The sequence below is a fragment of the Oreochromis niloticus genome, linkage group LG9 (genome assembly GCF_001858045.2).
Source record: "Oreochromis niloticus isolate F11D_XX linkage group LG9, O_niloticus_UMD_NMBU, whole genome shotgun sequence".
Classification (NCBI taxonomy): Eukaryota; Metazoa; Chordata; class Actinopteri; order Cichliformes; family Cichlidae; genus Oreochromis; species Oreochromis niloticus.
The window spans coordinates 28,820,641-28,833,713 of NC_031974.2; the positions used below are offsets into that span (position 1 = coordinate 28,820,641).

At 45.4% G+C, this 13,073-nt stretch overlaps 1 protein-coding gene across 2 annotated transcripts in view; it reads left to right on the forward strand.

Annotated features, from left to right (window-relative positions):
- Nucleotides 1-13,073, forward strand: part of nrp1a (neuropilin 1a) — a 62,211-nt gene that overhangs the window by 44,659 nt on the left and 4,479 nt on the right. Inside the window, exons 9-13 of one of the 2 annotated variants that reach the window (XM_003450238.5) lie at nucleotides 1,885-2,029; nucleotides 5,605-5,936; nucleotides 7,196-7,340; nucleotides 10,356-10,466; nucleotides 11,179-11,229. In XM_003450238.5, the coding sequence (XP_003450286.2) occupies nucleotides 1,885-2,029; nucleotides 5,605-5,936; nucleotides 7,196-7,340; nucleotides 10,356-10,466; nucleotides 11,179-11,229 (784 nt within the window). The remainder of the gene's footprint in view (nucleotides 1-1,884; nucleotides 2,030-5,604; nucleotides 5,937-7,195; nucleotides 7,341-10,355; nucleotides 10,467-11,178; nucleotides 11,230-13,073) is intronic. The other variant, XM_005471660.4, reaches the window with a different exon arrangement.

Sequence of the window (13,073 nt, forward strand, 5' to 3'; positions counted from 1 at the left end):
ATGAAAGGAGGAGCCGAGGTGAAGGAGGTTTATGGTCAGCTTCCAGAACCGCTGCAACTATGGCCTCGTTAAAGAAGCTTAAATAGCGTGTCCTACAGGCTGGGATTACGACTAAGCTTAACTCCATGACCTGTCTGAACTAATGTTGTGCTCGCTTTCTGATAGTGTTTCTAGATGCTTTGGCTGTAGCTCTTCATAAGACTGTTTTGGAAGAAACTAAATCATCAAAATAGCTGACGTTCACTCCTCCTTGACCAGTGACTGTGTCATGAAAAACCACCCGTGCACATGTGCTACACTTGGAATATCCCGTCCAAACAGCACATCTAGCTGATTTAAATTGTGGTCTTTTCAAAGTTGCTTACGAACTCAACTAAAGGGGAAATACCAGGCTGTATGTACTTAAACCACATTCTCCCAACATGTAATTATACACTTTAAATCAGTAGGGTAATATACCCACTCTCCATGTAAGCGCATGACATTTACAGCAAAAACGACGGCAATAAAGTCACTGCATGGAGGAGTGTGTTGGAATGTTGCCTCTGTTTTATGTCAGGCACCTGTCAATTTTTCATTTAAGAAGCAGGGAAAAACAAAGATTTGACAGACCAGAGATAAAGAGGAGCGGGAGCGATGGTTGTTGTGTTTGAGCAGCTGGCAGAGAGGGACAAGAAAAGGAAGGAAGAGAGGGATAGTATGCTTGACCGGAGTGAGACAGGCGATGACCACTGATTACAGATCAGCCTGTCAAACAGGTTTTGTCCATCTGGAAGCCTCTCTGTGGGTGTCCAGAGGGCAAGGGAAGAATGTGTGTGTCCAACAGTCCCCAGGTTTCCATGGCATGTAAATACCACAATTTCCAATCAAAAGAGTGTGAGGCTACCACTGCTATCAAGAAGTTTTCAAAGGCAACACAGCATCCAAGCACGATTGTTTGTGCTGCTGTGTACATGTCCCCTCAGGCCTCTCCAAAGTTCACTGTCACTTCTATAAAGTGGCAGCTTAAAGGTACCGTGGTAAACTCAGCCTGTGTTTTTCCGGACTCTAAAGTGCTTTTGTGCAGAGGGGCACCATTTGCTACATGCTGAGACTGCAGTTTGGCATCTTAGCGCAGCTCCGGAAAAAGCCACTTTACAGTTAGCGAGTGGAGAGGAGACTCAGCGTGACTTTTGAGAGAGTGGAAGGTTTTCTTACAGGGTCCTCTCAGTGATGTCCCTGTACTGAAGGAGTGCGTGGCAAGCAATTGGACACGGCTGCGTGAACTACTCTTAGTTTTTTACTTTAGAGTTGATTAGCCAAACTACCAAACTTACTGCCTTTCTATCTCTTTCCATCCTGCTCACTTCAGCTGGGTTCCTCTTTGCCTCATTGCCGCTAAGTCACGGAGGTCAGGAGGTCACGTGGTCACTGCTGTGATTCAATTACCCGGAATGAACTGTGACGGACTGTGGGGAGTTGTTTGGCTGGGTGGCCAGCCTACTCATATGATGCTAGTAAACTGTCAACAGACCTAAGGGGGGAACAGTGACGTCTGTGACCTTTCAACAAGACGCTGCAGTAAAACCTCCAACTGATCAGGAAACAGAGGACAGTGAAAGAGCATCTTGAGCCAATCTGGTATATCTCGTCTCAGGTTTCATAGTCACATTACCCAGCCTGTGGGGTCTGCTACATATGGAGAAAGAGGAAACATTTAAGCCATCTCATTAAAAAAGTGGCCATAAAGCTTGCCTTCCAATGCTACGTCTTGTGTAAATTTAATGCAGATGAAGGCCGATCTCTGAGCCCCAGTGAATTCTGTCTCTGTCTCGTAGAAATTCTGCATCTCAGCAGCTCAGCATATTCTGTCGATAACTTACTTCCCTCCTGCATCTTTCACAGGTTTTCCAAGGCAACACCAACCCAACTGACGTTGCCAAGACGAAGCTTCCCAAGCCCACGCTGACGCGATTCGTTCGGATACGTCCGGTTACCTGGGAAACAGGCATCGCACTGCGCTTCGAGGTGTACGGCTGTAAGATATCAGGTTGGTTGCTGCTGAGATCACATACACATTCATACAGTGACTCCATATTCCATTTTCATATGCCTAATCAGCTTACACCACAGACTCTAGTCATAATTTCTGCTCTCTTGCGGCAACCTAGTTGATATTTCCCATCCAGGCCTCACTGGTGCAAACACCTCCCTCCTTATCTGCTTCCTTTAAGGCTAAAGCAAGCTGTTGCATAATAGAGAAGTGGTGCATGAAGGAGGATTACCTATTTATGTCTCCCCATGTTTAGATGTACCTCATCCAATATATATGAAACCAACAGCTTGCAGGCAGAGTGAGCTGAAGCCGGGTGGGCTCTGTTTGGGCCCATCCCTCCTGCAGATCTTTCCTCAGCCTCCTCTTTAGTCTGGCTTTGCTTTTAAAGCTTTGATTTTGTTTGTCTCATCTTTGCCTTTTTTTTTTGTTGATGTTATTTTAATGTGTGGTATGTGCATGTGTGTGCGGCTCCCTTTTGTATGGTTTTTAGCACATCTGCCTGACTCGCTGCGGGATTATGAACATGTGTATTGAATTCTAATTAGCGCTTGGATGTGTGTCTTGTTCCCCTGCTCTTACAAATGAAGTGAACAGGGACAAAAATATGAAAGTAAGCTTCTTTTATTTTTTCCAATGTTGTTAGTGCAGGATTACGCCCTGGATTAAAATTAGGGATGGGATCAGTTGCAGCCAGCTAAATGTGAGCCGGTCGAGTGTTGTTTTTTAATTTTTTTTAAATGGAGCTTTGTAGCTCTCTGCTACATATGCAGAGCACTGTGGGTACAGCAGGGTTACAGATGGGGCGTGTGTTTCGGGGCGCACGACCAGACCGCTGCGCAGAGCATAAACACATCACAGGATCGGAGTCACCACAGGGCCTCGGGCATGACGTCAGCACCCCTGGGTGCTCTGAAGACACTGCCAGCTTCACTGCATGCTAGCAGAGAGCGAGAAGCTCTGAGGCTCTTGAGGGCTGCATAAACTCAGTGACTCACTCCGTTCTACACTTAGTTACAAATCCTTGATACAAGATCTTGAGTAACTAGTGCTTTTAAAGTGCTCTTAAAGTTCATCGCCGCTTTTCTCACCAAAAAAGGACTTTTCAAATCTGCATTTTTTTCCAAGTTTTCCCCTTCCAGTTTTTCTTTAAAGCCATAACTTAGGCATCACAGGAGAGGAGGAGTAAAACCCCAGAATGCGGCAAGATGTTCTCCCTTAAATCATCATGGTCGCGTGCCGATATAAACAGCTACTCATTAATGAATAAGATCCGCCACCCTGTTGTTAGTAAATATGCCGTGGTGTATAAATATCACTGATAAACCACTGATGCTCCACCCAAACCCTGAGCGTGGCCCACATAGCCGCGTATCACTTTGTGCTTGCTCCCCTGGGTGTGTCGCTGCGTGCATGGCATCACAGCTGAAGTCGATTAACAGCTCCAGATGACCAAGGCACTTGGGTAGAGCGTCTAAGCTCAGATCAGTGTCTCTCACACGCACTATCACACATGTGTACCTTTCTCTGTATCCTCCCACTTCAAAGGGGGTTCAGTATGCCTTTGCTCTGCCAGAGGCCAGCTCGCTGATCGCCCTCAAACAGATTCTGGCCAAAGATGAAAGAAAGTGGGAGAAAAATAAAACGGTCGAGGGGCATTCGCACCGCCAGCATTTGTTACATGATCTCCAATTTGGACCTTTTCGAGAATGCGGGAGCGGAGATTTGTCCCACGGGTTCTCACAGGAGCCGGTTTAGATAACCGGAGACAGAGAAAAAGAGAGAGAAAGACAAGTCTGAACGGGGCCTTGTTTTCTCCAAGTTTTCGCTGACTTTTCCCAGACGCAGCTACGCTATTGATTCCTGCTGCGGTACAGTGCACGCTCTGTCTCATACAGACACAGAAGATGTAATAATGCTGGGATTTATCCCTCCGTGGGAGCCAGATAGTAAATATATTATTGCTTAGCACAGGTCTCTGACTCAGTGTCTTGGGATTAAGTGTTGGAGGAAAGTTAGGACGAGACACACAGGAAGATTTAAGCCCAATAAAAGCTTCTAATACAAGTGTCAGACTTCGAGTGGCAGCTTGTGGAGAAACTTTTGTGGACTCCTGTGGATTCTTTCTAGCTATGCAAAGAAGAATTTCTGAAGTATATAATATTTACTGCAGTCTTTTTATTGAGCTGCACATCCACCTTCTGTTTGTGTGGGGCAGCCAATTAGAGGACAGATAGCTTTAAGTAAAGGTGACCTCTCACTTTAAGAGAGAGGAGAGCTAAAATGGCTTGTTTCAGACATAATGTGGACTGAGGCCCAGCAAACATTGGGATTATTTTTAATTATGAATCATGCAAAGTTACTCTAGTAGAGGTCAAGAATGTAAATGCAGAGTTGGAAAAGAGTGTAGTCGCTCTCCTTTACAGTGTTTACAGCATATGTAAGTTGCTGTGCATGACAATCCCGTCTTGGGTTCAGAGCTATTGTGCCCGTATCAATCACTCGCATGGTACTAAACTATTTCACAGATTTCACAAAACATTTGATAAAAGAATATGAACATAATTATGTGTATCTACTGACAAACCATACCTATCTCTTTAGTTTTTGTGGTCAGTTTATACAGCTGAAATTACTATAATCCTAAATTCAGAGCAGCCCACCAGTGTGACAGAGCTTTAAAAACTTATTATTTGAGACAAATTTGTTTTTATTTTCACATGTAGTGTTAGAAAGGTCAAAAAAATGGACAAAAAAAAAGTTTCAGGTTAAAGCATTCAGATGGTTCTACAAGCTGTAGCGACGAATTGGTACCCTTCTACTTCATTATACAAGGGGATGTCACTGGAAACAAGGCCTGAGGGAAAAAAATTGAAAAAAAAAACAGCTTTCTCTCTTTGGAAACGAACTGGAGATGGAATCAAAGATCATAAAATATACAAAAGGTTGAGCTATAGATGATCACAGAGGTAGAATGAAAAAAATAATAAAATGAAAGAGGAGAAAAAAGTTTGGAATTCTGGACAGGAAACAACAAGGTGTTCAAAGATGCGGTCCCACAGATGTTAACAGCTGCGGAGCAGAAGGTAGACGAGTGCAGCAACAGCAGCAGATAAAACACAAAGAGAATGTGTTTTTGTGTGTATATGAGTCTATAGAGGGAGGGGCAGAGAGATGAAAAGAAAAAGTGCTCCCAGAATGCAGGAGATGGAAACACCAACAGAGAGGAGGGTTTTAATTGGCTGCCTGGAGACAACCGCTTCAGGCAGAAGAATTAGTATGCATGAGATCTGCAGGCAGAGAGACACAGAGAAAGAGAATAGAGGCAGAGATCACAGTAACATCACAACGAGTTTGGGGAATAGTCGTCCTCACTTTGACTTTGACTATCCATGACGATGCCCCTGTATGAACTCAAATTCACCGAAGCAGAGCCGTGGCAAGGCTGATGCTGAACCTCAAGCCTTTGGATGCAGATCGCATGTTTTATTTTTCCATCCATCCACTCTCTAGGTTTTCTTTCATTTGTATCAAAAAGCTAAGCACCTTTGGCTTTCCACTTTGCCTTTCAGAGTACCCGTGTTCAGGCATGTTGGGCATGGTATCAGGCTTAATCAATGACAACCAGATCACCGCGTCCTCCCATACAGACCGGAGCTGGGTACCAGAGAATGCCCGCTTGCTAACAAGTAGGACAGGATGGACCCTGCTGCCCCAGCCACAGCCCTTCACTAATGAATGGCTACAGGTGGATCTCGGCGAGGAGAAGCTAGTGAGGGGCTTGATCATCCAGGGGGGGAAGCACCGTGAAAACAAGGTGTTCATGAAGAAGTTCCGCCTGGGCTACAGCAACAATGGCTCGGACTGGAGGATGGTGCTCGACACCAGTGGAAACAGGCCGAAGGTGGGTTTTTCTCTCTTACCTCGCACGGTGCCCAACATTACTTGGGTATGTGTTCAGTTCTACTATCAAATCAGAAGATTAGCCTTAATCAAAGCACTCTTGATCATTTTTCAATTCATGGACCCAGGTTTTTTTTTTCAAGGGCATGGATTGGAATTGATGTTTTGATTTAACAAAGGTTTTACCTTCAGCACTGTGGAAAATGATTTGAATACCAACTTCTAAAAATGTCTTTTAGATACGTCAGAACATCGATTGTGATTATGACGCATTTAGTCAGTTTTCACCCGACTACGCGCCGGGCAGTTGTGAGTCATTGAGCAGTCACTGTGAGTCAATTTCAGTAGTGCTTTGAATCACATTAGGATAAGCATCTTGAGTCTCGCAGAGTCCTTCCCCCTGTTCTCTCCTCCTGCTTTGTATTCTGCGTGACACACACACCGTTCAACCCTTTCAATGGATAGTGAAACCTCTCCAGAGAGGAAGGAGGGGTGAAAGGGAGTCAGAGGGATGAGAGAGGAAAGAACGGGCAACAGTCGAGAAGTGACCAGAGATTTATCTCCCAGTGGCACTGCCTTGCGCTGAAGGCATACTTGCCAACACTTTGCTCGATGCATGCACACATTTACACACAAAGTATGTAACTGTGTGCATACTCGCGGATGCAGGCACACACACCTCTGAGAAGAGCTGTTGCAGCCCGTCCCCAATTACAAGTGTCCCTGACAGGGCATAAATCTGATCCAGATGGGCTGATGGTTGATTTATGAAGGGAGTGAGGAGGATCCATATCCCGGCTGTCCTAGTTAGCGTCCTTTCTCCTCTTGCCTAAGAGTTTCCCAGCATCTAAGGCTCACCAGGCGTCTTCACATGATCAAACCCATTAATCCACTTCCGTCAATCCTCTATCTCTTTCTTGGCTTGCTTCTCCCACACTGCCTCCTCTTTTCCTTGGTTTATACCTTCCCACATGGAGGACCGGAGAAAGAGTTAAAGTAGCCGAAAGTTACCTTTGTCAGAGGGGTGAGTCATGCTGTCTTTTCCACTGGACTCCTGTGTCACTCATCTAGTCTATGCTTTGGATATCAGCAAGATTACAGATCTGGTCAGCTTATTTATTTATTTTACTTTTCATCTGTCCACCTACCCAACACAACCAACCCTCTGTATCCAATTTCAGAACGTAGGAGTAATTTTGCTGTAGGGGGGCTGTAGCAGTCAATACTAATCTTTATCACTCTTGCCCTTTTCCCTGCCAGATATTTGAAGGCAACAGCAATTATGACACTCCTGAACTGAGGACCGTGGAGCCTCTGCTGACCCGTTTTGTCAGGATTTACCCAGAGAGGGCCACTCCTGCTGGGATGGGCCTGCGGCTGGAGCTGTTGGGCTGCGAGATTGAAGGTAAAGCTCAAAAACATGTAGGAATTTCAATAAAATCAATTGCATTGTCTGTCCTCTGTCTAAAATGCTCCTTTCTGTTTTGATGCACAAAACTATAAAAGAATTAGAGTAGTATTTCTACTGACGCTGGTGACATTTCCACCCGTGGTGCTCATTTCTCCACCAGCAACAATTATGTGTTTACCAGTGGTGGCAAAGTTACTCCCCCAGAGTGAAACCTTTCTCCGAGCCGTTGACATTTTCAGCTATAGTGATGCTTTTAGCCCTCGAAAATGACATTTTCACTCCCGTAGTTGACGCCAAGACTGTCTTCAATTGTGTTTCATTTTCTCCCCGTGATGATAACCTTAGTGGGCACACCTAGACCTCTCAGACTACATGCTCACATCTGACGTGTGTTGACTCACACGCAGGTGAGCAGTCTATCATCCTAGCTAATGGCATGGCTGTGAGGAGCTAGCACGTCATGTCTTTGCCACAGCCCTGTTTATTTAAAGACGCGCATGAGCGCTCCCTATGTTGAGCCCACAGCTGTCCAGCTCCTGCTCTTTATCCTTACAAGGGACAGTTGTCTTGTCTCCCTGTTACATCAAAGCTGCCCCCAATAGCTAGCCACTTCTACAGGGGATCAAATGAAAGCCCACCTGGCCCACTAGGATTATTGCACCCTGGCCCTCATTGCACTCTTCCCGACCTCGGCACGTCTTTCTTCTTTCAAAGGACTGCACCCACTTTGCTATCTTTAAAATTACCCTTATTTTTTTCCAGCTCTTTATCTGCCTCTCTCAAAGCTGATGTAGCACAAAAACCGCTCAGCAATATAAGCGCACGGAGCATCCTAGCCCTAAGTGGATTTACATATTGGATTTCAGGGAGGCCCATTCTCTTGTAAGCCTCATGGACTCCCACCGGGAGCTTTAGTCAGATGATAATGCTTGTTTTCACTGTTAATGCCAAATACACACAAACTCGCACAGATGTATGCACACAGAGCAACCGCAATCACCTTGCCAAACATGTGGTTACAGGAAACTGTACACAGTCGGGCGAGTGCACAGGCAGGTGCGTCTCCTAGTGTGTACAAATGTGCTTGTGTGTATGTGTGTAGCAAGCCGTAGCAGGAGGCCGAAATCCTCATTTCTATGAGAGGCTCCCCTGACGCAGCGCTGACCCCATCCCTGACCTTCCCCACCCTGAATCTGACAGGGGCTAATCTGCCTCATATTTCATCTAGCAGAGAGAGCAAGCAAGAGCATTGGCTCACACACATGCACAAACAAACTCAATCGCTCTCACGCACACCTACAGATATTGTACACATTTTTCAAGATGCTTGCCCCTATCTGTCTTCACCTCCCTTTTGTCGCCTCTCTCCTCACTCCTTCTCCCCAGCCTGCACTGAGGAAGCCAGTTTAATCCTCAGACAGTGCAAACACTTATGAAAGGTTTGGACTACAGAAACTGTTTTGTAGCTCTTATAACTATTGGAGGAAGTACACTTTTTTATGCGGCAATTACATGCAGGAAGTAGGGACTATCAAAAGTTCTTGGAACCCTGTTCAAAGAGCAGCATTTCAAAGCTCCATACAAACTGGAAGGAATTTGTGGTGACATGGTGACCAGAGACCAGAGGCTGTAGTCAGGTTGTGCAATAAACTTTTAAGCGAGTGACACTACCGAAGACAGTGAAGAATACTGTTGATTTACAGAGAATCACCTAGGCAACCTGAGCCTGATATGCCAGCAAGAGACAAGCTGGCAGTTTCAAACCGATGCGCAATGAGCAAATCGTTTCCAGTGCTCCTACTTCAGTGTATGGACTCTCCAAGCACAGGAAGTGATGTCAGTGACATGAATGAATGTGGGTTAGTTTAGATGTAAGCATACTTCATTGCAGATACTGGCTGATATAAAATTAAAATCATCCAAGTATATATGTCAGCTGTGTCGGGAAGAGCTGTAAAGTTGAAACAAAATGTGTAAAAACAGAACAACGGTGAAGTCCAAGCGTGTTATGACTATGTGTGACGAGGGGAAAATGCAACACAGCGTTCACTCATCAAAGCAAAACTGTCCTCCCACATTTCCTCTCACCTTGAGCTTCTACACACAGTGAAGCAGTGACTGATTAGAATAAAGTAAAAAATCCCCAAAGCTGTGTGTGTGTAAAGACTTGTGCTGACAAATAGCTATTCTGTCTGTGCCACACAGTTATACCCTGCTTTTACAACTCTGTTGTAATCCTGAAACTTACAACACAACAAACACACGCTCAGTCCTGTTTTGTTTGTAGCTGGCTATCACGCCATTAGCGGCCCTATAGAAGTGGGAAAGCATATAAAAAAGCCCTTAGAACACATGTAGTTGTTGGGGAAGTTCCTCAGTGTGCAGATACCCTCAAGGAGTCCCGAGAAATATTGGGTCTTAAACCTCCAAAAGGCACACCGCTGTGTGGCACTGGAGCATGGTGCGGATCTTGGGCCTTTCCCACATCCAAGTGAAGCAGGGCCATAATGATAGCCTGGAATGGCAGCCCAGAGCCCTGCCTATATCCAGTCCCAAGTCCTGTTACTCCACCTTCTAGTTTCAAAGCCTTACGCACCATGTATTCACTTCAGCTCTATTTATACACCCACACCTCCACAGCTTGATAAAAGGAGGGATACTAATAGCTCAGTTCTACACTGATGCTCAGCATGGAACTGTGAGCACAGCAACCGAGCTTACAGAAATATATTTCACTGTTTCTTCTTCGTTTCTTTACTTTTCTGTTTTTGTTTAAACTATATGCTTAAACCATAGGCTTGAAAAGAAGGATTTCAGACAATTAACAAAAAGAAATTGGATGCTATTCAACAGATACTGGCCTTAAAAACAAAGGAAAACACTGTAACCTTTTTTTAAAGTTTTTTTTTTCAAAAAATCCCTTAAGCTAAAATCAGTGCACTTTCCATGTTTAACCTATAATCTAACTTGTATTGTTTCCTCTCTCTCCCTTCGCCGTCACCTCTCCAGCTCCTACACTCCCACCAACCACCGCAATCCCGAGCACCACCCCGTCTGACGAGTGCGACGACGACCAGGCGAGCTGCCACAGTGGCACAGGTGATGACTACGATGTGACAGGTGCTAACATCGCCTTCATGAGACTGCGACCAGCCCCTCCCCCAAACCCTCCCTACCCTAATTCCCCCTTGCTTTTGCTGTGGCTGGCGCTCGATCATCTCCCCTCGATTCGGCGCCATCACGGCTTCTGTAGCATCCCTGCCGCAGTCAGATTTTGATACCAAACCCTGTCTTCCATGTACTGTACCCTGCACACTGGCAAGCATGCATGCACCCTCGTGTGTCCTGGCAGCCACACATCTCTAATTTGCTGCGCCCCCGTTGCTACCACCTCCTCTTCTTCAGTCTACCACTTCTTACCTTAAGCTGTGAGCGCTCACCAGAAAGCATTGTTGCATTTGCACCTGAAATAAATTCACACACATCTGTTCTCTATCATTTCATCTCTCACTTGGTTTTTGCTCTGGCTCCCTGCCTCCACTCACTCCTAGCCTACTTTTCTTCTAACCAGTTAACTATCTCAGCCTGCACTGTCGCCTGCATTCCCCATTAACCAGCAGTCTCCAATGATGAGCATGGCACCGTCTCAGTCATGTGTATTCCATAAGTCCTTCCTGCTAGGAATACCAGGAAAAGGGCATTCATAAGAAGGAAGCCAGAGACAAGGCATGCGTTGATTAGCCAAGTTTAGCTAGCATGGATACTTATTTAAAATGAAACTTAGCTCTTTGCAAAGCTGGGCTAACTGTGCTAACATTCTGTATTGTGACAGGTGGTAACATGATGCCAGAGAGCACTACTGCTGAAATGGATACCATCCCAGGTGAGCAAAAAATACCATATATACATATTTTTTAAAGGTCAGTGCTTCATGTTACAAAGCACTGACCTTTCAAAGTTTGCACACCAGAGTGATGAAACATACAGCGGGGCAAATGTTTAACTGCTCATGGTTTGTTCTGAATTCATTTCATGAATTCATCAAGAGACACACCTGAGATAATGATTGCCAGCTCGAGCCAGCCTCTCTCCTCTGATGTGTGTCTGTTATTAAAGCTGATGATATGGCCCTGAGAGGCTCCCGCTGACAGGGTAAAGGGAGGCTACGTGATGCAAGGCTAGCCGATGATTAGCACTGGTGCTCTGCTGCTGCCTTCTCAGCATAATCACTAATCACCAGGCTGACACCGACACACACAGAGCGCGCACAGACCTGTAAAAGCCAGATGCAAATGACTGGAGGAAGTTAGGTGCACTTTGGGGCCCACATGCATGGACAGACACACATAGCCAGTGTCTCCTACAGCAGGCTGATGAGGCAGCAGCTGAGAAGCAGTGCCCCAGTCTGACCTTGGCTAATGGGCCGTAGGCTCCACCCAACCCCCTTTCTCTAAATCAGCTGGCTCTGTGGTCTGTCTTCGATTTGGGGCATGAGCTATATTATTAGAGTAGCTCTGAGATGCAAATGTGTCTATGCATTTATGCATATTTTTGTGTTTGTGTGTGTATGTCTGTATGAATGTAATGAAGTACAGGTAAACACCTATCTATTTGACTTCTCATTTCAAGACTCTCAAACCATGCATGCTAATAAGCTGTGTGTGTGTGTCCATGTGAAGGTGTGTGTGTCATGCACCTTAATCTCAGGGGATATAGTTTCCACTCACATTCATCAAGAAATAGACTTTTTTTTTACATATATATATATATATGTATATATGATGGCCAAGTCATGTGGCTGCTCATCATATCCAGTCTCGTCACAGGCTCCTATTAATGGAAAAAAAAGCCAAAGCCATTTTAATTGGGAATGGGGTTTCTATGGGCAAAATGGTGGCTTGGACCCTGAAATGTGGTTGATATGTGATGGGAATTCCATCCCTTGTGTTTAATGGGTAAGTAGCGTCATTGCCTGCAGAAGTTAGTTAAATCCTTCCCATTTTTAAAGGGAATATTAGCTCGCCGATTCTGTCATTCGGAGAGTGGTATCTCTAAAGGCATTTCATGCTGGAGAATAAAGCTATGGCTGGCCTCCCAAACATCTCGTTTCCCCAGTGTTCCTTGAAGTCTTTCTTTATCTAATTTGGAAAACACTAAAGCCCGAGCTCCCACACATTTTCTGGCCTCGATGAAGGCTTCCTCGACATGGCGTGTGTCCACAGGGGATGGCATTGTTGGAGTGGGGCCCCGGCGCTGTTACCATAGCTGTCTTCGAATCCCATGTCCCTGCTCTCATTAAAATCCTCCGTTCTCAGCGGGTTGCTATGAATGTTTCCTTTCTCAACTGGGCACGGTGTCCAGGCATCTGTCTTCCTGTCTCTGCCATTGGGGGTTTTGACTCTTCTGTGTTCCCGTTTAATGCATTCTTTACATACCCTGTTGCATTCATTAGAGGAGATCATTAAATACAGCCAAGACATAAGGACTGCATGAGGTCTGTGCCATTGGTTCACACTCTTTCTCATGTCAGAACTGTAATTTACCTTTTGTCCTACTCCTGCTTCTCCTTCATGAGTTAGCTGCTTGTGTCACCCCCACCTGTAGGACTGTAAGCTTATGTCCCACAGTTATCTGCTGCCCTCTAGTGGTCTGTTCTAGAGCAGAATAAGAGAAGGAAGCTCCAAAGTGTAGCCTGTAGTTATACCATGACAGGCCCTGCGGTCATTT